The sequence below is a fragment of the Lissotriton helveticus genome, chromosome 7, assembly GCF_964261635.1.
Source record: "Lissotriton helveticus chromosome 7, aLisHel1.1, whole genome shotgun sequence".
NCBI classification, from domain to species: Eukaryota; Metazoa; Chordata; class Amphibia; order Caudata; family Salamandridae; genus Lissotriton; species Lissotriton helveticus.
In genome coordinates, this window is record NC_136068.1 from 542,802,829 (window position 1) to 542,830,106 (window position 27,278).

Here is a 27,278-nt window from a genome sequence, read left to right on the forward strand (position 1 = left end):
ATGTCAATCACAACAGTTACCACCCACCCTCCATCCACGCTGAGTGGGTTATAAGAAAGCCAGAAAGGAGGCAGAAACTGTCAGGAGAGAATTACTATTTTCAACTAATTCTGCAGAATACCTGTGGACCATTGACTTTAAATTGAGTTTCTGTTGTCCCCACAAAACCTCCTATGAGTAGAGAAAGAAGTTTACATAAAGAAAAGGAAGACAGATTTGCAAAATGTAACTAAAGCCCAAACTATAAATTTAGTACAATGCATGGCCTGAGGTATTCCAGTTGAGGTTCACCTGCCTTGTTTTCCGCAGAAGAGTTGTGAATGAATGCAACAGATACCAGACCCTGAATGAATGAGAGGGGAGGGACTATGTGAGGCAAAGAATTCCCTCAGGCTAGTTCAGCTACATCTTCAATTGGCTGACATGTCATTAATCCAACCAAAGATCCACAGAGCTCAGAAAGTACCTACAGGTGTCCAGCAAGTTGGCTGCTGTTGTAATCAACAGTTTTACATTGAGCAATATGTGTCTCTGAGTAATAACCTCATCTGATAAATCAAAATGCAATTACTTGGACTATCAGTGAAGAAGAAAAGCACACAAGACACAGTTGGGTAGAAGGACACTGGATCTCTTTATTGATGTCATGTTTCCACAATTCTTGATGATATCTCTACTCGTACTGCCACATTTACAAACAGCTGCAAATGTACCACTGTGCACAGGCTTCCACCGAACGGCTAACAAATGTGCCCACAGACCTCCAACCACAGTCTGTACATTTCCTGACTGCTGATGACAGCCTACAGCTTACAAACCACTAGCCACGGATTTCCATCTGAAGACCACAACAGCAGCAAAAGTCTGGCATCTAGATCTCCACCCACAGACCTGCCCCTCAAGTCTTCACGTAGAGTGCCCTCTAGTGGTAGTGTTTGGACAGAGCAGCGCAGGACACTGCCAGGAACTTCTCCCAGGCCGCGTGTACCTCAGGGGTGAAGGTGGCTCCCAGCTTGCGGGCCAAGACGATCACCAGGCAGTTTCCAAGGAGCTAAGGAGAGAAATAAAAACAACTATCAGTGAGCGTGTCACAGGCAGAGAAACCCTAGAATCAGTGGATGTTAGAATTAACAATACATGAGATTTTAGAGAGAATTGTTATTCATCAGAAGGAATGCTAGACCGAGGCCAGGGCCTGACTCAGAACGAAAAGCAACTGTGGTAAGTTTTTTCAGACCAGTCCCCATACTGTATCTAGTGATTCAGCACAAGTAGTAAGCATGGCCACGGCAAGGTGGGTTTATTGGGGTTCTCCCCTAAAGAAATTTTTTGAAAATTGCTAATATGGCATGTTTTACAACACATTTCTCATTATAGAGCAGTGTCCTATCACTGAATAGATGGATGGAGATTGGAGACAGGGCTGCATGGTACAATAAATGAATAGTTGGATGATTATAAGTGAATGCTAAATAAATTCAAGAATGGATGACACTGAATACAGATTTTTAGCTAGGTGGAGCACATGGTCTCAATGGAATGACCTAGAGTGGGTGCTCTGGTTTTCATTTTAGCTTCTGCATTAAAACATCCCCTTCCCCAAATACTACCACCACCAATCCTTATGAAACATGCGTAGCCGTACATATTTAACACAGTGTATTGATTTAGTGCCTCAGAGAATTATATACAAAGCATTAAAGTTTGATCTAAAACGGGAAGGAATTTGATAGCCATGTAGATGCTGATTTGCACAATGTGAAACCAGTAAACTTTCCATCAATCCCGGCTTCCACTTGACCACATTGTGTGATTCTAGACAACTCATTGTTTCATGGTGCCTCCTTTGCCTTCATCATCACACGAAATCACCTTGAAATATACGAGTTTGGGGTGCGAGCTGGACACAAGCAAAATACAATTACTCCATCTATAGTAATACTCTAGTCCAGGTATAGGGGGCAAATGACAGCTGGCTTTCCTCTTGATTCAGCATCAGGCAGTGGTGCTGGGAGCATGATTTTTTCTAAATGAATGATTAGAAACTGTCACTTCTAACAATTACCGTTCAATGCAATGGTAGGATTTATTTTACTAAACTGAAAAGTGTTGCACAGATCAGGTTGTAACAAAATACACCGTTATGAATTTTGAAGAGTCTTCATCATGTATGTACTTCATTCTCTGAGCCAAGCAACGGCAGAACCTCACTAACAACCCTCCCCCTTCCAAACCCTGATGGTCAGTAGTGCTTATGAAAAACTACATGAGACAGGAGCTACCCAATTGCCAAAACACATGGTTTTGAAGCATAGTTTAAAATCATTTGTTTTGCATTGTTTATTTTCCATGTGGGGAAGAGCCGCAGGCAGGAAATGCAACTGCACTGCTCCCAGCAACAACATCTTCCCCACCAGCAGTGATACCGCCCCCCAGTCTGCCCGCCCACTGGGAAAACGCCTGGGGCCCAGAGGAGGGCCAGACAAGACTAGACCCAGGCTGAGCTATCTGTGTATAGGCCAACGGCACAAGGGGTGTTCTGCCTCGGTGGTTTTGCCCCTGAAGATTCTTCTCTCACCCTCACGATGCCCAGCTCTCTCATTCTCCTTCACTCTCTCCCCTGCCCTGTCTCCCCATCTCTTTATCACTCACTCTCTGTCTCTCTTTCAATTGTTGCGTCTCCCTTTAGCTAAATTTCTCTTTTTCCTCTTCACATTCTCCCACTCGTTCTCAACCTGCTACACAACTTCTTCCTTTGGTCCGACCTCTGAATGATGCTTTTTTTTCTCCTTCAAAGTCAGCCTAGATACAAGGATTCTTCTTTCTTTGAAGTCAGTTCAGATGAATATTCTGTCCTTTTAGTTATAGCCTAGGAAAAAGAGGTTCTCTCTCTTTTTTCGGGCGCCCTCTGTCTAAGGTGTGTCAAACTCTGCAAGACCGAGCAGTCAAATTATAGAGCGAGTTTCTACTTACCCGGAAGTTCTGTGGATCCACGTGCAGGGTGTCCGCGTGTAGCTCGCTCAGTTTGGCCAACGTATGCTTGATGTCATCGAGGTGGTGGATGGCTCCTCCCAGGGCGGACAGGACCTTCCTGCCGTGGGCGGCAACCTTGGCGTTACCAGAAATGGCGGCTGCGCTAGATAGCGCCCCGAAGCTGCTGAAGTACCTCTGGGTCCAGGGGAAGACGACCAGCACCCTAAGGGAGCAGATACAAGAAAGGTGACAACATTTGGCTCACTCTGAGTACTTCTGTCATTAAGTCTTTTTGAATAATAAAAACACGTGAACTGAAAACTCTTGCAGAAATGTTGTGACTCAAAATAATGAGCACAAACAAATATTAGTACAGTGATACATAGAGACTTCAAATAGCTGTACCTGGGTCCAACTTCCAAAATTTCGTGGCCGAGTTTAGTGGTGGACAATAATGGAACATGCCATAAGAATTGATGGCTGTTTCATCCGATCCCTCACTTCCCCCTCTCTTTTAGAGGTCAGGAGAAGAAGCATAGCTGCCAAGGTTTGAGATTGCCATGTGTGACATTTTCATAACTTCAGTCCAAGGGGCGTGGCTTGCGCGCCGGCGATCGAGGACGTGTTCTCCGTGAGCTCCGCTTCGGACATTCCGCGGATGCCGTGAGACACCGTCGAAACCGCTTGTTGAGCGGTTTTCTTCACAGTTACTAACGTCGGAAGGTGGGGACTCCGCAATGAAGCACTTTTACTGGCTGGAGAGAGCCCATTTGCAGTGACAATTTGCTTTGGTAATTATCCCTTTGCTGCGCAACGCGAACGGCCGCCATTTTGTATGCTGCCGTTCCGACGTATCTCTCTGCAATTATTTCTGCTCTCCCCCCGCTCTGGCGCTAATGTGGCACTATTCCTATATATCATCTTATTTTACTCCTGAGTTGCTGTGGTCTACTTTTCATTGCTGATACCACTACCGCTTTTCATTTTAAAAGCGCAATTTTTTCTCTGAGGAGGACCGACCGCCATTTTGTGCATATGGATGCCTGAAATCCTACTTATGCTCCAGGAATGTAATGAATGCCTCAGTGCCCCTACAGGTTTCTTACTCCTCTCACCCCTAATGACCATCAGTCTCCTCCAATGCCTTATTGCACTATCTATGCCTCCATGTGATTGTCTTGGTATTATACCTCATTTATTCTGATACTCCATAATGCCATGTTGTTTTGCCGCAATATCAAGCTTCTGAGTCAGTGGATGCTTCCTGTTTGTCCTCGTGTGGCTGCTTCCTCACTTGCACACTGATAAATAGTGTGTCTCAGTGCCTTCTTTTTTGCCACAAGGTGTGCCCCTTTCACGTTTGGGTATCCACGTTTTATTTCATATTCAACTGCATTACTGTACGAAGCTTCCTTTTTTTTTTTCAATCAACATCATGGCAAATCCCTCAACTTCGCCGAAGTTCTCGCAAACAGGAACGAAACCCAAAAGACATAAGAATGACCCACCCTCCCCCATACACTCTTCGACTAATCCTGTTTTGGATTCAATCCTTGAGGAGGTGCGTGGTCTTCAACCGTTTATGACTGCTACCAACGCTAAACTTCAGCAGATCGAGGAGCGCTGGGTGGTCATGGAAAATAAGGTTTTGAACTTAGAGCAACGTGTCAGCGATGTCCAAGACCTCTCAACCAAGATTCCACTTTTGGAACAAGAAATCCACAAACTCAAATTGCACACCGAGGATTTGGAAAATAGAAATAGACGCAACAACCTACGCGTTTATGGTGTTCCGGAAAATTTGGAGGGGTCAGACATGGTCTCTTTTATTCGGAAATTTCTTCAAGAACTTTTGGACCTCTCCCCATCGTCTCATCCTCTCAACATCCAGAGAGCGCATCGCCTTGGTCGTATCAATTCCAACGCTTCCAAACCACGTGGAATCATCATGCTCTTCTTGGAGTTCACAGAACTCATGGCTGTTCTAAAAGCTGCCAGGGCTAAACGTCGTCTCCAGTGGTCTGGACACAACATCTTTATTTCCCAGGATCTCTCTTCTGCTACCAATGCTCGACGTAAGGAATTCCTGAACCTTCGTCCCACGATGAGACAACTCAACATTCAATATGGCATTCTTCATCCCTGTTTCTGTAAGATCACACATAATGGCCGTACCAAGTCGTATGATGATCCACAGAAACTTCGAGACTACCTAATGAGCGTCACACCGTCCAACATGGAAACTGCTAGCTAATGCTTTTTCTTCTATCAATGTTTTTCCTCTTCCAACGTTACTGCTTTAATTTCTATATATTCACTTATCATATCCCTTCCTTCTATTTTGTTCTAGACTTTCTTCTCACATCCTTGTGTTTATCCTTTCTACTTTGTCCGTGAATGGATTGCTCGTGGGTCCTGTCCTCTCTCTGGTGTACCCGCGTCTCATACATTTTGGTTACTGTTCTCCTTTCAGATCAAGCCTTTGTGCCTTGATCTGTTTTCTAATCCTATCTCCTTCTTTTATGTATCTTTCCTCTTTCTTTCTCTTCTCTTTCTTTCCTTTCTTCCTTCTTCTCAAGCTACCTCTGCTGTTTTATTTACTTTTCCGTCTCTTTCTTCCACACTATTTCATCTCTCTTTCCCTTCTTGACATGAGCGTTTTCATACTCCAATGTTTAACCGTTATTTTTTGTCTCCCCTTATATAGTGATCTCCCTGCTGTGTGTTGCCTCCACCCTTCGTCCATCCCTTCCTCCTTCCGACATGTGTAATTTTGTCTCCTGGAATGTTCGTGGTCTTGGTCATCCTGTCAAGCGTCAGAAGGTATTGTCTCACTTAACCAAATTTCATTCACAGGTTGTCTTTCTTCAAGAAACTCATTGCTCGGACATTGATTCTCTTAAATTGAAAAGACAATGGGTGGGTCAGGTTGTGTTTTCCCCTGCGGTCAACAAAAAAGGAGGGGTTGCTATATTATTTCACAAGTCTTTAAATGCACAAATTATTTCCTCCCAAAATGATGATGAAGGTCGTTGGGCAATGGCAAAGGTGGTTATTCATAACAAAACGATGGTCTTACTGAATATTTATGGCCCTGTTCGTCCAGATCCCAAATTCTGGAAAGACATTAAATTGCTTATTGCATCCATTGACTGTCCTAATTTCATCGTTGCTGGTGATTTTAACCAGTGGTTAGACCCTTTTTCAGACCGTTTGTCTTCAAGTAAATTCCAACCTGACAAAACCCATAAGACCTTCCAATCTGCCATTGCCTCTCGTCCTCTTTATGACTCGTGGAAAGTGTGTAATCCTGATTTACTAGAATATACTTTTTTCTCTAATGTCCATCATACACGCTCAAGGATTGATTACATTATGATCAGTAAGTCTCTCCTTCCCTCCCTTCAAAAATCTGTTATTGGCTCTATTTTTATTTCTGACCATGCACCGGTTTACACTACCCTGGATTTATCCATTAGTCCCTCCAATTTTAGTCGTTGGAAATTTAACTCTTTTCTTTTATCTGATGCCACTTTTATGAAAAAATGTACTGAGTTTTTTAATGAATATTTTTCCTTTAATGACCCTGTTGATACTTCTATTCCCAATACTTGGGATGCTTTTAAGGCTTCTTTTCGTGCTTTTACGATTTCCTATGTTTCTGCCAAAAAGAAGCTTAACAAGCAAAAATATGAAGATCAACTTAAACATATTAAAACCCTTGAACATTCATATTTCTCCTCCAAATCCCCATCTGCCCTCCAGGACCTGATTCATGCCAAAACAGATCTCAATAAAATTATAACTAATGAGGCGTGTCATACCCTCCTTAAAATAAAATCTAAGTATCATGGGGGTCAGAACAAAGCAGGTAAAATGCTGGCCAACTACTTGAAAATCAAATCTGAACGCAAAGCTGTCGGCCCAATTTTTAATGATTCACTCAACAAGCTGGTTACCTCCGATGAAGACATTGCTGAAGTTTTTCACAATTATTATCAAGCCTTATATACAGATGATACTCACCCTTCTGACGCTAACTTAACAACTTTTTTTGAAGACCTTCCCCCCCCCCCTGACCTTCCTGTTGAATTCACACACCTAGAACGTGAAATTACTCTCCAAGAAATTACCTCAGCTATTCATTCCCTTAAGAAATCAAAAGCCCCTGGTCCTGATGGCCTGCCGATTGAATTTTACTCCTCCTTTCATTCATTTTTTGCTCCCAAGCTCCTTCAATTGTTTAATTCTTTTATTTTTGAAGCTAAGGCCTCTGGATCGTTTTTGGACGCCCTCATTGTCATCATTCCGAAGCCTGATAAGGACCATTCCCAATGTAAGAATTTCTGCCCCATTTCCTTAATAAACTATGATTGTAAAATTTTCGCTAAGATCCTTGCCTCTCGCCTTGATTCCATTATCCCTCGCCTAATCAACACAGATCAAGTGGGGTTTGTTAAGGGCAGACTTGCTGCGGATAATGCCCGTCTTTTTTCCAATGTCCTTTCTCACAGCAAAAATGTCAAAACCCCGTTAGCAGCCCTTTCCCTTGACGCTGAAAAAGCTTTTGATCGTATTAATTGGCAATACATGTTTCGAACCCTCACCTGGTTTGGCTTTGGACCAAAGTTTATAGCGTTAATCAAACTCCTTTATTCCTCTCCCCGTGCCAGTATTTTTGTTAACAACCAATTTTCCAGATTTTTTTCTTTAACAAGAGGTACTAGACAAGGCTGTCCCCTTTCCCCGTTATTATTTATCCTATGCCTTGAACCCTTTTTGCAACGTATTCGTTCTAACCCTCACATTACAGGTTTGCAATTCCCCTCTGTCGAAACCAAACTTTCAGCATACGCTGATGATGTCCTCATTTACATGTCCAATCCTGAATCTTCCCTCCCTCCCTTTTTAGATGAAGTTCAGTTATATTCCTCAATATCAGGATATAAGCTCAATTTATCCAAAACTGAAGTGCTTCCCCTTAATTCTTTGTGTTTTCAATATATGTTTACTAATACTGAGTTTGCATGGTGTCCTTCTAAAATTAAATACCTCGGTATATGGTTTTCTTCCTCTCTAAAAGATACCCTTAAAATAACATTTGATTCGTTATTTAAGAAAATTCAATCCCTCCTACAGATTTGGTCTCCCCTATTTCTTTCTTGGTGGGGTAGATTAGATACTATCAAAATGATGATTACCCCTCATGTTTTATATACAGTCTCTATGCTCCCCTTCAAAATCCCTAAATCCTATTTTTCCCGTATTAATTCCATATGCACAAAATTTTTGTGGAACAATAAACATCCCCGCATTGGATTACATAAGTTGGTTCGCCCTAAAAATGAAGGTGGTGTTCGTTACCCTGATTTTGGATCTTATCATTCTGCCTTTCTTATCAAACAATCCTTCTCCTTGGCATATGATTTCCTTGATACTCCTGTTCCTAAATGGGTGCTCCTGGAACGCTCTTTTTTGAAAGATTTTTCATTTCAGCATGTTCCTTTCATGTCAAACTGTACCTTTATATCCAAGTATCCTATTTTGAAACATTGCCAATCTACCTTGCAAAATGTTTTTTCCTCTTCCCTTTCCCCTCTGCAATGTTTTTTATCATCCGTAGTTTGGTACAACAAATTTCTTCGATATAAAGGTAAATCATTTTACTTTAAGCACTGGAAAGAAAAGAATATAATGTTTGTACATCAATTTTTTCTTGATTCTAATCTCCTTTCTTTTGTGGATCTACAACATAAGTTTAACTTACCCGCCTCTTTTCTTGCTGAATATTCTATTATAATCTCTGCTATTCAATCTCATTTATCCTCATTATCCTCTTCCTCTGATTCTTTTTCTTCTTTTACTCCTGTCACCCCACTTTACCCTCTTTTTTCCACTCAACAACCTAAAGCTGCCCTTGTATATTCACTTTTATTATCTGATTGCTCTGTCCGTTTTAAGTCTATAGTAGAGACTGCTTGGGAAAATGATCTGGATGTCTCCTTTGACACTGCATTGTGGGATCGTTTATGGTCTCGACTCTTTAAAGTTTCTGTTGCTGCACGCATTACTCAATCCCTACTTTTTATTTATCACAGAGTTGTTATTACACCGGTTACTATCCATAAATTTTCTCCAACCTCCTCTCCTTTATGTTGGTCATGTTCTAAAGACCCTGGTACTCTACAACACCAACTTTATTATTGTTCCCCAGTTTTATCTTTTTGGACTAAAGTTTGGAATATTTGTATGAAAATGTTATCTCTTTCTTCACAAATGTCTTTTATACACATATTTTTAGGTTCTTTAGCTGATGATATTGATATTAGTACACCCTCCTCTGCTAAGTTGTTAGACCTTTTTATTGCACTTGCATTTAAAGTTATTTTATCGTGCTGGAAAGACAATTCTAAACTCTCGGTCCAAACATGGTGGAATTATATATGTGATGAACATAGAATTTCTATTGCCTCTTCTACCTCTATCCTTTTGAAAATTAAATCTGATTTATTATGGCTTCCCTTTACTTCCTATCTCTCTTCTAATCCTTCTCCCGTACCGCGTGCTTCTTGTCCCTTATGATCCCTTAGTTTTACTTCCTTCTCTTCCTCTTTCTCTCCTCTTCTCTTTCCTTTTCTTCCACTTTCCTCCTTTTCTTTTCTCCTTTTCGCTTCTTTCCTTTCTTCTTTCTCCTTTCTATCTTTTCATACCTTTCTTTTCTCTCTATAAATTTCTGTAGATTGATGTCTTTCAATTATTATTATACTCATATGTACTTTTTCCTAATTTTTTATGACATGTTTTGTGTATTATTGCTTTAATGCTTAATAAAAATTCTTAAACAAAAAAAATAACTTCAGTCCAATTATGAGTGACATTTCAAAGACTATGAGTGACACTTTCTCATAAGCAAAATTAAGCAGTGAAGACGAGGGAAACATATACATATTAGAAATTACACCAGAGTGTGAGGTTGAGGCACGCATAGGTAAAAGCCAGGGGTTTAAGTTGGATGAAAAAACGGGGGGGGGGGGTGTCTCTCAAATGTAATAAAGGGTGTAGGTTAAAAACACGCAATGAGAAAAACTGTGTTGGCACATTGTACCGCCTGAGTTGTATTTTGCTGCTTCGGTCATTGCATCCAGATATACAATACAAGAAGTAACATTACTTCTACATGAAGTCAGGACTATTTAGCTTTGTCAGTGCTTATTAGTTGTATAAGATAAATAAACAAAACTATAGCTTAGTTGTTAGTAACATTGAAAATGCCTCCGTAGTGACATGGTGAGACTGTGAAAAAAAAAAGAGTAAATGTAGAATTAATATTGTTTTCGTGCTGACAGTAAGGGCAAAAAAAATGAAGAGCCCGACAGAGACCGGCCATCTCGGCATCTGCTTTTCACTCCGGCAGGACCCGGCCCACCTAAGCCTTGCTAAACCCTAATAATAATTACCCCAAGCTGAGAGGTCTGCCTAAGGCGACAAGTGGAGCCGCTGTCTGCACAGCCCTGCAGCAGGCACCAGCTCACATCAACCCCAGCAGGCAGACTGTCACAGAGCTACAGCCAGGTTCTGCTGATAGTAAAACGATTCAGAAAAGGGGGTGGTGATGAACAGAGTGTCTGAATTAAGCAGACCACTCTTACCCAGTCCAAAGATCAGGGCTTGATCCATCACCGTTATTTAGCTCACTGCCCCATCCCAGCTCAGAACCTGGCTATATGCAAATGAGTCTGTCCCTGGCCCAGTGCATCATGGGAACAGGGCAGACCAAACTACCAAGCCAATTCTTCACCAGAAAGGAGACAAGCTACCGGGGACCGGTTTCTGGCATTTCAGCCTCGTCGGCCCGGCTTGCTTGAATCCTGATGGAGCAGTGAGCAAGGGACTCCGGCTCAGCGTTGAAAGCCCAGCCAACCGGCACAATCATTACTGAAAGCCGAGATGAGGGCCAAGAACCAGCACGAGGGCCTCAGACTCCATATCCTGCCCCTCCCATCACCATATTGACAATTGTCTTAAAACTGACACCATATTGTGGTTAGCACTGACAGAGTGGCAAGTGGCTGAAACAAGGAACTGTCTACTTACTATGATCATTTTCAGCCGGAACTTGCATGATTGGCACGTCGGACGGTGACTTGCACTGCCAAAAGGCTGCTGGGCGCTCATACTACGAGTGATCTATCCCCAGGGCAGATTGCCTTATACTTCTAGGCTGCTGCTGTCCTCACGGAGACCGGGCGGACCTGAAAGTGACGGTCAGTCATGGCGCTCTCCGTACCCGTCACTGCACAATTCTCTCTTCCGCCGGCTCGGATATTTTAAGTGAAGAATGCTGCGGCCTTGATTATAATGGCCTACACAGCAGTGTGACCAGGCCATCGAGCAACAGCGCTGCCTGCCCCATAATCATTTACGGCCCCCTTGGCGCATAGGTTCTTGAACAATAAACTCCCTGCTGAGAGCCCTCGGAGCCAGCAGGACGTCAGATGGTCAAGGTGCGAGCTGCAGTGTAAGCGGGGCGCACGGCCATCATGGTGCTCAGAGAGACAGAGTCTCGTGCTGCCCAGCCTGCACTCGTAATCCCCCGCCACTTCTGACGCACTTAACCCCCTATTTCCAACGGACGTGAGGGCACATCCGGATTAATCCCGGCCCCCTGGTGCCCACACGGTGATTGACAGCTGAGTATCCGACTCAGAGCAGCCCGGCCCCCCTGCAGACTGACTGTGAGGACATCTGTGTCTGAGTAGCCACGCTGGCGCCGCCCGCACCATAAATTGCGCAAATGTTTCCAGGGCAACAGGAGCTTCAATCGGACAGCAGGCAGAGACACAGATACATTGTAACGCGCCGCGCTCAGAGCTGAGAACTGCAGCAGAGTCAGTTAACTGTTTAGGCACTCGGGCGGCTGGCAGCACCTCTCTCAGGACACAGAGAGAGCCTGGGCACAGGAGCGCCGCTGGCGCGCCTGGCACAGGTCGAAAATGCGTGACAATGCATTTCAGTGCGGTGATGCGGATCACCGCACTGAAATGCGTGAGCGTCACACCTGTTGCGTGACGCTTGGCAGGACTTAAGAAGGATTAGCTGTTATTTCCACTGGTGGGAAAATCGATGCACGGATTATATCTATGTGGCAGAATAGCACTGGAGGAGCTTTTAAGCCCATTTAAGAGCGACCCCTCTGGCGTCATTTTGTCAGTGTTTTCTGAATTTTACATAAACCATAACGGTTCCCCGACAGAAAAAGTCCTTCAATGCCACCCACATGCTGAGAAGTGCACGTGGGTGGTATTCAGTCTGTAATTTCTGAAGGTGGTTCAAGCAATAAGAGCCTGTTTCAGGAAATGACATAAGAGCCTACAGGTCCACCATGCTGGCAAGGCATTGTGGGCCTGCCGTCACTGTGGGGCCGCTTCACAACCTGCTGGGACCCCCGAAATGGGTAAATGCAGCACTGAGGTCCTTCCATGAGTGCGGGACCCCGCACCATGAATGCGGAGCCTACCCCACGGGTGTGGAGGTCCTTTGTGAATCGTGCCCTGCTTCATTTGTAAATATAAACACAGGTAGACGGCACAAAGACGAAAAAGCAAGCACAATAAATGACATTTTCAACGAAATAATTTGAACATCTCGCTAAAAGCCTTTTATCCCACGAACATTTGGTATTACAAAGTTAAGAAAGAACCGAGGGGCATATTATCAAGGGGGTTTATCTCCGCTTTTTTGGCTTTAAAAGCCAAGAAAGCGGAGATAAAATTATCTCCCTATTACCTATCTGTCGCTAACACCAGTTAGCGACAGCTAGTAGGAGATAGCGACCATCTTGGGCCCCGCTTTGCATGTCAGTGAAATTTATCACTAATGACATGCAAAGTGGGCGTGCCAAGATGTTAGCGACTGGAAACAGTCGCTAACATCGCTATCTCCTATTACCAACTTTTGGAAATATTCGCGCTAAGCGCGAATATCTCCAAAAGCTAACACCTGCCCCATAGCAGTTCTTAGCCATGTTATCCAATGGTAGGTGGATAACATGGCTAAGAGCATTTGCTCGGTAATGCATGAATATTGCTGGCTTTTCAGCGATATTCATGCATTTCGGCCGATTTTTATCGCTTAGGAGATAAACCTTGATAATAGCAAGGTTCCTAAGCAATAAAAATCGCCGCAGCACGGCGATAAAAATATTGCCGCTAAGCCAACATAGCGATAATTATCGCTAGTTGTTGGTAATATGCCCCCAAGTACCATAAATGGCCCTGTGTGTTTTTGAAGAGGTTCCTACCACAGAGACTGAAGCCCTTAATGGGGAAAATGTCCGCACAAACGGGAGATAAGTCTGAATCCGGTTAGCTACAACTGCCACAGCTGTTGGGCACACTGAGTATCCCCTATAGTCTCTCAATGCTCACCCGCGTGAATACTTTGCGGTCTACCATCAAGTATTCTGTGTATTGATAATCAGCAGATCCTGCTAGTTTATGCTCTTTGCATGATTAAAGCAGGGGCACTGGTGCATTTGGATGTCTGAGGGGAAGGATAGATTATTGTAGCAAATTGCATATGTGGTAATGGATACCTCTGCATTTGAGCTACACTAACCGAACAGAGAAGAGAAAAATGAAAATAAGTGAAAGCCCAAGAATGACAAAGAGCAGTGGTCCAAGATGAAGACCAACAAATACATTCGAAACTGATTATGAAAAGGAAAGGTGGTAAACATTGGGAAAGTGGTGCAAGAGGTAGATAATCAGGATGAACAAAATGGGTGAGGTAACATTTGGCTTTAAATACCTGGCCAGGGTTTCTTGCCCATCAGCCGCAACATCAACTTGGCTCCACACTGAGGTGATGGCGGCCTTCTCTTCTGCTGTCCAATGAACCATGGTTGCTGTTGGTGGTGGTGGCTGCACAATTCACTGAGTAAGATTATGCTCCTGGAATTTGCTTCTGCAAGAAACGTCTCCGACCCTCCGAGATTTATAGGGACAGCAGCCAGGTCCCACCCACAGTGTTCACTCTGCTGAGTCAGGCCGCCCTTCTTATCTCAGCGGGCAGACCGCACCAGACGTATCCTGTGGCCCTTTCCAACGTTTCCTTCCTTTTGTAATCACTTAAACTTTACATAACACATTTTCATCTCCCAGGTCACTCTGGAATGCAACATCTCAAGGTGAAATTTCTTCTACATTTAGTGGTGATCCTTTTGCCGAGAGAGGCCTACAAGTGGAGCCTGAAACCACATCTGCTGCCCAAAGGTCATTCTGAATTACAAAATATATTGCAGTCTCCCAGTGGAATTTTGCTTTCGCCTTGTTGAAGTGGGCCTCTGCGGTCCTCATACGGCCCTCAAGGCAGCACCTTTGAGGGAATGTCCTCTCTCTGTGAAAGCAGGTCTCTTTGCTTCCAAGCCATCGTTAACAGCTAACAAACACTTTTGAATCGAAAGTCCTCTCTGTTACTGTGGCAGAGGCTCTCTAGCACAACACATGAAGTGCTCAACAGTGAAATGTAAGGTCTTCCTTGCATGATGACTGGAAAAGTCTTCTCCATATTGGTGCATCAGGATAACTGATTGCTTTCCCCTGGACTATCCTATACATACCCATTCACTCTCAGTGTTTGGATGGGAATGTCAGGGGTTAAGGCCTATCTCAGGGTCCAGGGTGAGGGTTTATTTTCTTAGGCATACTTCCATTTCTACATAGGGAATTTAATTCGTATATTAGTGCTGCAGATCATTTTGTCCATTTTAAGATGTATTTATTTAAAATCAATGCTTTTTGTAAATTATTGATGGTTTGTTGATGATTTACAGCTTTCAGGAAGGGGTGAGATTACAGACTAGGCCAGAGATAAGATTTCAGTTAGTTAGTGGATAGCCAGACCTTGACATTAAACATAGTTAGTAATTTTCAGACCATTTCTAACTTGAAGTCTATTCTGAGAAAAAGTGAGAGGTGGAAGAAGGTCAATAGGGTTCAAGTCTTGTGAATTGGATGTCTCCACCCCATAATATCTGTACTTAATCATCAGGTTGATAGAGGGCATATCCTGGGAATACTGTGATCTATTTAAACCAGATTAAGCAGATACCAGAAAATTGTCCACTCTTTTGTCTTGTGGGCCACATTAGGTGAGACATGAGTGCCCTCGATGCCCAGGTGAATCACCTGCGTGGCGGACACACTGTTATCATTGACATTCTTGTGGTAGTCTAGGTGCTGCGAACTGGCATCATGCAGAGGCAGATGAGGATTTACAAAATGCGTATCTTGATGGCAACCTGCAGCCAGTGGTGGTAGAGGAGAGGAGGTAAAGATATATTTGCGCTTTGTGGGAGTGACTTGCCAGAAATGAACCCTTGTAAAGCTGTGCTATATAATCTTTGGATAGGGAAGACAGGTCGAGGAGGCTCATCGTGCACCCTTAGCACTGATTTCCGGAAGAGAGACGCTGTTCTCCGATTATCATAATCATGGTGTCTGTGGCCAGGAAGGGAAGGGTATTGGTTTGTAGCTCCCACAGGAAACAGTTTCTTACTAGGAAGGATGGGAGCTGTGAATCCACTGGTTCTTCAAGGATGTGAATGTTACGTTATAAAAATAACTGCATACTTTGTATTGCAGATTGACATTTTCAGTAGGACAATATGTTCATTTCATTGGACCAATCATGCCGCACACAAACTCCTCAGCAATTCTCATGGTGGATGAAAGCAAATGTTTCCAGGTTTGAGGAGGACTCTGGCCAAGGCCTTCCTTCAGCCACCTCAGCTCTCAGGGTCTTCATGTATGCCTTTCTGATCTCTGCAGCAGAGAATCTTTAAATGGTCAAACCCAGCCCTTGGCCAGGGTTAGGATTTAGCTTGTTCTTTGGAGCTTCAGCCGTCTTACAGGGAGAATTGCATGTGCTACTCCTGACAATTGGGGGTCTGTTATGGTTCAATGACTGGCTGATGGAGCGAATTCTGGTTCATCGAGCTAATTCTGGTTCAATGACTGGCTGGTGGAGCGAATTTTGGTTCAATGACTGGCTGATGGAGCAAATTCTGGTTCAATGACAGGCTGATGGTGCGAATTCTGGTTCAATGACTGGCTGATGGTGCGAATTCTGGTTCAATGACTGGCTGATGGAGCGAATTTTGGTTCAATGACTGGCTGATGGTGCGAATTCTGGTTCAATGACTGGCTGATGGTGCGAATTCTGGTTCAATGACTGGCTGATGGTGCGAATTCTGGTTCAATGACTGGCTGATGGAGCGAATTTTGGTTCAATGACTGGCTGATGGAGCAAATTCTGGTTCAATGACTGGCTGATGGTGCGAATTCTGGTTCAATGACTGGCTGATGGTGCGAATTCTGGTTCAATGACTGGCTGATGGTGCGAATTCCTGGAGCAATAATTGCTGGTCGAAGAGAATTACTGCCGCAATCCCTCTGTTGGCGGTAAATGAAGACTTGGTGTCACAATAATTATTAGTGTGTGTGTAGTCTTGGATGTTTTGTGGGTGTGAGGATATGTGTGTATTCTATTCCTTATACAGTCACTGAGTTGTGATTTAATAGAAAGGAAGGATATTGTAGAGCATGGGCTTGGCGTTTACCTAGAAGTCAGCCACAGCCCGTGCAGGTAAGAGCGGTGGTGCCGTGTGGGGGTGGGGGGTATTTCGACAGACGACAAGGGAAAATTATTTATTGAATTTTCCCTCATGGTTGTCCGTCAAAATCCGCACACCCGTCGCCGAACCCGGCCACACCGCTCTTACCTACCTCACAGCTGCTAGAAGTTAAGTGATGGGTGAGTATTCCTGCGCCTGGTTGGGCATCCTGTGAACATAGGTAACGAGATCAAGAAATAAAGCTGGAACTTTTTGTAAGTGCTTTCATCCTTTATGTTTCCTGCACGCGTTGGACTAGCTACAAGTTAACTTTCCTGCTTGTGTCCAAGGCATCCTATTAGTGTCTTATAAGTGCAGCTGTGACAGCCCAGAGATATCCGGGGCAGCCTGGCATATAAAGCTTCATATACTGACAGGCAGAGGAACGTTATGTCATGTTAAATGTTATGTTATGTCATAGTATGTTATGCTGCAGCGAGAGAAAAGGATCTGTCGACAAAAGTGACTGTTCTGACTCTTGGAACGTGAAGTAGAATTCTGTTCTCAAAACAATGGGCATATTAGAAGTGTACAAATATTTCTTTCTCCCAAGAAATATTTTTTTGTTTTTTTAAGTAGGGTTGTGCACAATCTTAAAATATATATGCATATATATTTCTTGCAAAGGAAAGCCACTACTCCACTTGGATGAGGTTGTTCATGGCACCCTGGGCTGCAGAATAGAGAATCTGGTACCTGTTGAAGGCGAGGCAGCGTGTCCCTGTGTACAATTTACTCTCCATCAGCCTTGAACTTAAATTAGAGCTTATCAGTGGTGGGCACGGGCTCTCCTTATTTTCGCATCATCAGAGGGTGAACCAGAGCAATAGAAGAAGGCAGAAAGCGAAGAAATAAGAAGAGAATAATATGAAGACAGTGACAAAGAGAGAAACAGGAATTGAAAAAAACAGCAGTGAGATAAAGATGCAGGAGATGTAGGGTGATAGAAGAAAGATGCATGAGATAGAATCAAGGTAAGGTAGCTTTGATAGTCAGCAATCCCGGCATTTAGTAGAGTAGACAGTGGGTTCCGAAGAAAAACTTTAAGACCCTGCTCCATTTGCATACTAAGCCGTTGCTATTTCTGTTCTGGGCTTCGGAGCCCCTGGAACCCCTTTCATTGTCCCTGCAACTCTTGGCCAGCGGGTTTTGATGCTTTCCCATGTGTACTCCAAACGAAGGGTTTCCAAACTCCTGTTAATGTGATAGCAAGGGAGATTTTGCTCCCAAAGGTTGTTTTTTGCAGTACACCTTTGCACACTTCACTCCACCACTCCACTCACTCTACTCTGAAACAATCTACTCTGCGCCTTTGTACTCTACGCCACTGAACTCTACTCTGCACTATTGTCATCTAAGCCACACAATTCCATGTCACTGCACTGTACGTCAATGCACTCTATACCACTTTACTAAAATCTAATGCACTCTACGCCACTTCACTCTAGGCCACTCTATGACACTCCACTCTACAATACTCCACTCTGTGATGCTCTATTCCCTTAAACTCTACTCAACTCAATGACACTCTACTCCACTCTATGCCACTCTACAATGAATATAGCATGTTACAACGCATGCTTTTAATTTGCGTTCTATTACAATGCGGTTGTTACAACGACCGCGTAGTTAGAACGCGATACATTTCCATCTCAAGTCATTAGATCAACCTGCTGTAGGGGGCGCGCTGGACTTAGGAATAGTATAACTTACTATTCCAACTCCAGCGTGCGCAACAGTAGGGAAGGTGTTGGAATACTAAATTATAATATTCCTTAGGTTAGAGCGCCCCCCTACAGCAAGTCGATCTAATGACTTGCGATGTAAAGGTATCGCTTTCTCACAATGCGGTTGTTGTAACAACTGGGTTGTAAGTGTAACATGATGTAATGACATCGTTGTAAACGCTATTTCCCCTCTACAACACTGAACTCTACAGTGCTCTACGCGACCCTGCACCTCATGCGGAGTGTTACCATTCAAGCCGGCCTGGCGGATGAGGGGTGTTACCATTCAAGCTAGCCTGGCTGATGAGGTGTGTTACTGATTCAAGATAGCCTGGCTGATGAGGGGTGTTACCATTCAAGCTAACCTGGCTGATGAGGGATGTTACCCCGAAACCGGTCCCAGGATGCCTATTTTCGGTCCAGGGAAGACCTGGCTTGGCAGTTCGGGCTGGTCTGTTCCCATGAGGCACAGGATCAAGACTGATTTGCATATAGATGGGTCTGAACTGGTGTGGCAAAGGGAGCTAAAGAATGATGATGGATTCAACCCAGATCTGTGCCTGGTGATGAGAGTCTTAAAAGTTTCAGCACTCCATCCACCATCTCCTTGTGTTTGCTTTAACCGACACCTTGTCAAAAGAAATCGATGGTGAGGTATTGTAGTCACTAGTTAGTAGGGCTCAACTGAGGGGCAGGATTTCGGTAACATATAGGCCCATACTATTCTCTCTCTGCATACATAATAGAGAGAAATCTTCTCTTTACCCATCTCAGATCTCTCCTTGTGATCCTTTTTGGAGACACAAATAATTTGAAATGGCCCAACTTTTCTGCTAAAATCTTAATGTAGCTAAGCCATTGGATGCTGTTGGCTCTATCCAGAGACAAAGCATTTTTATAATTTTCTGGTTCATCTCTAGGTCTAAGTTAATCCAAACTTAAAAAACAACAAAGGAGGTCCCTGGCTATACTTTAACACATAGGGCAATAGCTCCAAAATATTGAGAACATCCACCCACAGAACAGTTCAATAGAAAATGTATTTGATTTTTCATATATTAAGTATTTTATAATTTTGTTTTGTAGAAAAAGCATATGTCAATTTTCAATCCATAAAAATATATCAGAAGTACATCAAAAATATTATACAACACATAAAATGTATAAACTCAACCCCAGAAGCACATATCCAATAGATCACGTCTAAAAATATACACACAATATCAACAGCAACTACCATAAAAAAACATGCACAAAGAAGATAGACAATTAATCAAGAGAAAAACAATAATTCACAAGAATAATAAAGACAACCCACATTACATAAGGACATCAGGTGCAAAAAAAAAAATATGATTTAACAAGAAAAAAAAAAAACAGAAGACAAGCGCCGACACGCGTTTCGGAAACTAGACAACAAACATAAACACTTCCTTCATCAGGGCGCATATTTTTATATTTCTGGATCCTTAATTTGTGACCCGAAAATTGGCCATCAGAAGACTAATAACGTCACACAGTGATCATGGCTGGGCTGAGAACACTATCTGTGGAGGAAATTGTTAAGAAAAGATACAATAAATTAAAAGCAGAAAGACTGCTGGTCATAATTAGAGCAAGGCATTCTTAAACAATCATACACTCATCCAAGAACAATCCATAGAGAGATACTAATAAAAAGAGAGGAAATAAACAAACAAACAAAAAGATATTACACAAATGAAACTTTCATATTCAAAACATCAACCATATAGCCCAAAAAGCACAATGTGTAAATAGTCCCAGATCAAAAGATATATATATATATATATATATATATCTACACCATAGCGAATGGTAGCTGCAGTACACATGGGGACCAAGACGGACGCTGTTGCTTCACCGGATCCTTGAGTGGCCCAACTCACCTGGAGCCTGCACCGATCCGACGATCTTTCTAACTCCCCCATGCCACCGATCCTAGCAACGCCGACACAGTGCCTGCTGGGACTTGAAGTTCGACTTACCTTGCACGAACTTCCATTGGTAAGCCGACAGCTGTAGGGGGAGGAGACTGTGGTGCGGGCGGGTATTTGACACAGGAGGAGCGTCACAGGGAGGTACTCTTTACAGCTATGGGCGCTGAAGAAGGCTCTCCATGCCGAAATGCATCCGCCGCCGCTGGGACTTATGAAATAAACCTGTGTCCTGCTCTGAACCCCCCGTGTGTCCTCTGATCTTTTCTTGGAGAGATTATACCGTCGTATATACTGTGCTTGCCTGCAGCACAGCACAGAAGGCCCTGCAGCACGAAGAGACCCGGGATATCAAAAGGCACCCTGCTGCTTGCAGCATTTTACAAGACTGAGGAATCAGTAATCCCGGAGACCGCCGGTAGTTATGGGATGGATGGTGAGCGGACAGAGATATTTTAGCTCTAATGGGCGCCCAGTCTCGCATTTGACAGCCCCCACTCCCTATCTACACCTTCGCGAATGGTAGCTGCTGTACACATGGGGACCAAGACGGAGGACGCTGTTGTTTCACCGGATCCTTGAGTTGCCCAACTCACCTGGAGCCTGCACCGATCCGACGATCCTTCTAACTCCCCCATGCCCCCGATCCTAGCAACGCCGACACAGTGCCTGCTGGGACTTGAAGTTCGACTTACCTTGCACGAACTTCCATTGGTAAGCCGACAGCTGTAGGGGCAGGAGACTGTGGTGCGGGCGGGTATTTGACACAGGAGGAGCGTAACAGGGAGGTACTCTTTACAGCGATGGGCGCTGAAGAAGGTTCTCTATGCCAAAATGCATCCGCCGCCGCTGGGACTTATGAAATAAACCTGTGTCCTGCTCTGAACCCCCCGTGTGGACTCTGATCTTTTCTTGGAGAGATTGTACTGTCGTATATACTGTGCTTGCCTGCAGCACAGCACAGAAGGCCCTGCAGCACGAAGAGACCCGGGATATCAAAAGGCACCCTGCTGCTTGCAGCATTTTACAAGACTGAGGAATCAGTAATCCCGGAGACCGCCGGTAGTTATGGGATGGATGGTGAGCGGACAGAGATATTTTAGCTCTAATGGGCGCCCAGTCTCGCATTTGACTGCCCCCACTCCCTATCTACACCATAGCGAATGGTAGCTGCAGTACACATGGGGACCAAGACGGACGCTGTTGTTTCACCGGATCCTTGAGTTGCCCAACTCACCTGGAGCCTGCACCGATCCGACGATCCTTCTAACTCCCCCATGCCACCGATCCTAGCAACGCCGACACAGTGCCTGCTGGGACTTGAAGTTCGACTTACCTTGCACGAACTTCCATTGGTAAGCCGACAGCTGTAGGGTGAGGAGACTGTGGTGCGGGCGGGTATTTGACACAGGAGGAGCGTAACAGGGAGGTACTCTTTACAGCGATGGGCGCTGAAGAAGGCTCTCCATGCCGAAATGCATCCGCCGCCGCTGGGACTTATGAAATAAACCTGTGTCCTGCTCTGAACCCCCCGTGTGGCCTCTGATCTTTTCTTGGAGAGATTGTACCGTCATATATATATATATATATATGTATATATATATATATATATATATTACCTACTGGCGGTCGCCAGTAGGTATATATAGTTAGGATTTTTTCTCTATGGGATTTTTGAAAATTCTATGTCTAATAACTTTGGCGTTTGTGGACGGAATTGGCTGAAATTTTCAGGAAAATGGAACATTTTGTTTCTGAGCAGCCCCTGAAAATTTGGGGGGGGGTTCGTCAAGGGGGGGCCGAGAAAAAAGGGGGGTCCCAAAACGTGTTTTTAACATTGAGTTTTCCATAGGGCGGTTGGCCTCACTTTTAGCCCGAACGGCTGAATGGATTTGCACGAAACTTGGCAAAATTGTAGGGACTGGTAGCCCGATGTGCCTTTTGTAGGTCTCAATATATGTGCTTCAGTGGATTTTGAGAAATTAATGTTCAAAAAAAGATATATATCTGTAACAGCGGACCGGGCAGCGCTCCGGTTCGCGGACTTTTCGCGCAACGGAGCTTTGTGAAGCGAAGCTGATTGGTTCTCCGGCGTCTGTAAACATTCCAAACAGTCCGTAGCGGCCGCCATCTTGTCTCTCGGTAGGATCGAGAGACAAGAGGAGGCCAAAGCGAAGGGGCAAATGACCATAAGGGGGCATAGTAGATCCTCGCTGACCCCCTAGGTTTGATGTGGAGGTTTTAAAAGGGCCCCGCGGGGCAAAAAAAAATAATAATAATAATAATCGAACGGCTGAATGGATTTGCACGAAACTTGGCAAAATATTAGGGACTGGTAGCCCGATGTGCCTTTGCTAGGTCTCAATATATGTGCTCCAGTGGATTTTGAGAAATTAACGTTCAAAAAAAGATATATATCTGTAACAGCGCTCCGCTTCGCGTACTTTTCGCGTTACGGAGCTTTGCGAAGCTGATTGGTTCTCCGGCGTCTGTCAACATTCCAAACAGTCCGTAGCGGCCGCCATCTTGTCTTTCGGTAGGATTGAGAGACAAGAGGAGGCCAAAGCGAAGGGGGAAATGACCATAAGGGGGCATAGTAGATCCTTCCTGACCTCTTAGGTTTGATGTACCATTTTGCCAAGTTTGGTGTAATTCCGTTCAGCCATTCAGGCTGTAGACGTATGTAAATGTCCTATGGAAAATTGCATGGGGAAAACACATTTGAAAGTGTTGAAATTTAGAACCAATTAAAATGTTACTTTGGTTTTGTATTTGTGTGTGATGAAAGTTAATTGGTTATGTATATATGTCAAATGAGAGGAAACCACAGCCATTTTGTGATACTACTGTCTGAGGTACATTTGTGAGGAATTGTTGGTGGTGAATTTCTGGTGTTTGATTTACACAGTACTAACACTTTTCCTACTTTTAAAAAGGTGAGTTGTTAATTTGTAAGGGGAACTATGTTGTACACTTGAAGATAATTTGAAAAATGTTTTCTGTTATTTATTTGCAGTCCTTCTGTTATACTAAATACTTGATAAAGTTAGTTTTATATTATGTATTACTAAAAACGATAAATGAAAGTGATTATTTTTTTCTGCAATTTACAGCAAGCAATTTCAAAATAAATGGCTCACAATGAAGAGACCGTGGCAATTTCTTTGTAAGGGGAACTATGTTGTACACTTGAAGATAATTTGAAAAATGTTTTCTGTTATTTATTTGCAGTCCTTCTGTTATACTAAATACTTGATAAAGTTAGTTTTATATTATGTATTACTAAAAACGATAAATGAAAGTGATTATTTTTTTCTGCAATTTACAGCAAGCATTTTCAAAATAAAATGGCTCACAATGAAGAGACCGTGGCAATTTCTTTTGAATTGTCCACTACATTGATTGAAATTGAGAGCACCAATAATGAAATATTGTCACAAGGAGGAGATGACTTGTATGATTCCATTAGATTGATTGAAATGGACAGCACCAATAATGAAATATTGTCACAAGGAGATGACTTGAATGATTCCACTGCATTGATTGAAATTGAGAGCACCAATAATGAAATATTGTCACAAGGAGGAGATGACTTGTATGATTCCATTAGATTGATTGAAATGGACAGCACCAATAATGAAATATTGTCACAAGGAGGAGATGACTTGAATGATTCCACTACATTGATTGAAATTGAGAGCACCAATAATGAAATATTGTCACGAGGAGATGACTTGAATGATTCCACTACATTGATTGAAATTGACAGCACCAATAATGAAATATTGTCACAAGGAGGAGATGACTTGAATGATGTTTTTGATCAATCTGTTGATGGCGAATTTATCGAATGTTTGGAGACCATAGAGTTAGAAGAATCATCATTGCAGACTTTTCATGAGGAAATTGCTGATGAGGACATGTTACTAGTTCTTTCAAATTTAGAAAATTCTGAAGAATAAATTTATATTTAGAAATCAAAAATTGTTTGAGACATTATTCATTTTTATTTTTAATTTATGAGGTTGTAGCGAAGTGATTGTAGTATAAAATGAGACTTATAGTATAGAGTGCAACATTTTTATGTTACATGGTAAGTTTACTCATATTTACTTCCCTTCTGCCACTATATTATCTCCAATGTGTATTTGACATCTCTTCTTCATCTCCGGCCTCCTTTCTCTCACTGTGTGTCTCCGATGCATCTTATCGCTGCTATTTTGTGTAATTACAGAAGAGAGTAAAATAAAATAGTTCGGAACGTGAAAAGGGGGCAAAGTAGAGTACCCCTCACCCCCTAGGCCTTTTTAGGCGGTCCCAAAAGGATCAGTTTCTGCTTTCCTGAGAGATTATGGTATGAGTTCCATATACCACAATAATTTGCATTACAACATGCAAGATATCTATCTCCTATTACCAACTTTTGGAGATATTCGCGCTAAGCGCGAATATCTCGAAAAAGTAACACCTGCCCTGAGCAGTTCTTAGCCATGTTATCCAATGGGAGGTGGATAACATGGCTAAGAGCATTAGCTCGGTAATGCATGAATATCGCTGACTTTTTAGCGATATTCATGCATTGCGGCCGTTTATTATCGCATTTGCGATAAACCTTGATAATAGCAAGGTTTATCTTCGATAATTTCTGATGATGCTTAGCGGTAAAAAATTCGTTGGTAAGCATCGTTAGCGATAAATATCGCTTAACTTTGGTAATATGCACCAACGTCTTTTAACGTTCGATTCGAAGGAAATGAGGAAGTGTTGAAAAACATTGTCTGCGCCATCTTGCCTTTTTTGAAATGCCACACTTTTGTCGTGCACGGCAGCCATTTTAGATGCCTTGACCAGACCCACTCTCTGCACGCTGTCGATTCGTAGCATGGCTCCCCACCCTCGCAAGCATCTTCCCCAGGCACTGGTCACCCCCGCTCTCTGTCTTATGCATCGGCAATAAACCTCCCCCATCTGCGCTGCTCTTCCCTGAAAATCACACTCTGTGCCCGCCCGACACCTCCCTTTCGCCCTATTCACTACCGCACCCTCTGACACTCCTCTTCCTCTGTGTCCGATTGTCCAGGCTATCACCTAGCCCTGCAGATGTAGTTTATGGCCCCAGCTGTAAAGAATCACCCCTCTTCAAAGGAGTTATAGTAGATCAAGGCCCACACCCGATGAGATCCGTCACACCACACGTGTTCCTACTATCTGAAAACCATCCTGTATTGTGATTGGGGAGGGGACCGAGCCTGAAGCGGAAGATTCCAGGAATGACTCTTTGTACATCAAAGTTTTTACAATTATGTGTCACATTAAAAATATATAGCACTCCAACAAAGTAGTAGGAATATAAAACTTTAATAACATATAAATATATACAACAAAACAAAAACAGTAAAAACATTTAAACAACGAAGAGACCGTGGCAATTTCTTTTGAATTCCTGATGAGGACATGTTACTAGTTCTTTCAAATTATGAAAATTCAAAAGATGTTGCCTGGGGGTGGGTCGTCAGTAGCAGTCTGTTGTGCGAATAGTTCCAAGGCAGCAGAACGCGCTGAAATCTAGATGGCACGAAAGTGATGTCTAGTAAGTTGCCGCCCAGCAAATAACGGCGTGGGGCGCCGCGGGGGTGAGTGAGTCCAGTAGGCACCACAGCTATTCTTACCGGCATTGCAGAATTACTGCTGGGGACAATGCCTGTGCTGTAGCAGGGTCACAGCAGAAACAAAAAGGATTCTGTTGAAGATGTTGTTGGTTTTCAATTTGAAAACAGTTCTGGTGTCAACTGCTATGCTAATGTAGTGGTTAATGTTTTGTTTTCTCTAGAAAATGTAAAAGAGGGGGAGGCAGTCCAAAGTTCCGTTAAAAGGGCAAAGGAAAGGATCGGTGGTTTGAACTATCAGTCAAAAAGGGGAGGGGGTGCAACAATTTTTCCTACCGGGTCACACTGTGCTTTCACCGGAACTGAGGTCTGCAGGATTCTAGTAATTCAAAGTGAGGCTGGCGCCAGCATGGGAGCGCCGACGTCCCGCGGATACAGTTTCGTCACTCCACGGGCGATCATGGCAGTCATTCCCCATCGGGGGTCGGAGACTCCCGCGGCTCCTCTAGAATCTTCAAGGTCGTGGAGGACTACGGTGGTGGAGTCAACCAGTGAACCGGCCATTTCTTTATGCTGGGCCCGCTCTTGCCAGGTCGACCGCCATTTTGAGAGTTCGGTAGCTACTGGCGATCGCGGGGTCAAATGAGCGGACGGGCTCCACCCTGCCGGGCGAGACATTGCAGCATGGCCACAGTGGAAGAACCCTTTTCCGGGCGCCTGGAGCGCTGAGGGTGCAGCTGGGAAGCCTCCACCTGGGGAGGCGGGAGAGGCCTGTTCGCACCGTCTCTCCCTCCCAGTGCACCCCACGGCGTCTCGCTTGAGATTTGTTATGGCCGGACCAGGCGATGAGGACGAGGGGGGGGGGGGGGGTCAGAGGCATGTGCAAGACATCCCCCCCCAGTGTTGTCGCAGCCATTATTCAAGAAAGAAGAAGTGTCCCGTCCGTCTTCGGGCCGGGCTTCCGGTAGATGTCGGCCGGACGCCCCTGGCTCTGGCCCCATGAACGGGTTTCTTGGTTTATCGGCTGCAGCCGGATCCCGTCGGCCTCGGCCCCCCGACCGTTGGTGGCCGGACCGGAAGAGCATGTGGTGGGACTACCTGCAACTCTCAAGGGCCACCGCGGCCGGACTGGGAGAGAGAGGGGAGGGTCGAGGAGACATTCCCCCCCCCCTGCAACTGTTCAGCGTTGTAAAGGCAATCCCCTGGCCGGGTCCCGCTGGCCTCGGCCTCTCCTCCGGCTACACCCTACGTTAGGATCTCCTGGCCGAGGCGTGGCAGCAGGACCCGCCTTATATGGGCTGCTCCCGGCTGGGCATAGCCGCAACCCTGCCCCACCTTGGAA

The 27,278-nt window shown here is 44.1% G+C and overlaps 1 protein-coding gene across 2 annotated transcripts; it reads right to left on the minus strand.

The window, feature by feature from the left end:
• Nucleotides 1-615: 615 nt before the first annotated feature.
• On the minus strand, nucleotides 616-21,856 carry LOC144766873 (hemoglobin subunit beta-2-like). 2 transcript variants are annotated; one of them, XM_078650585.1, is made up of 3 exons: nucleotides 21,667-21,856; nucleotides 2,974-3,196; nucleotides 616-1,051 (listed from the first exon to the last, which is right to left on the minus strand). In XM_078650585.1, the coding sequence occupies exons 1-3, from the start codon at nucleotides 21,681-21,683 to the stop codon at nucleotides 923-925; spliced, it is 369 nt and encodes a 122-aa protein (XP_078506711.1). In that variant the 5' UTR covers nucleotides 21,684-21,856; the 3' UTR covers nucleotides 616-922. The 2 variants fall into 2 exon arrangements, with proteins under 2 accessions (XP_078506711.1, XP_078506710.1); XM_078650584.1 differs by lacking the exon at nucleotides 21,667-21,856 and adding an exon at nucleotides 13,783-13,952.
• Between the last annotated feature and the right edge of the window lie 5,422 nt (nucleotides 21,857-27,278).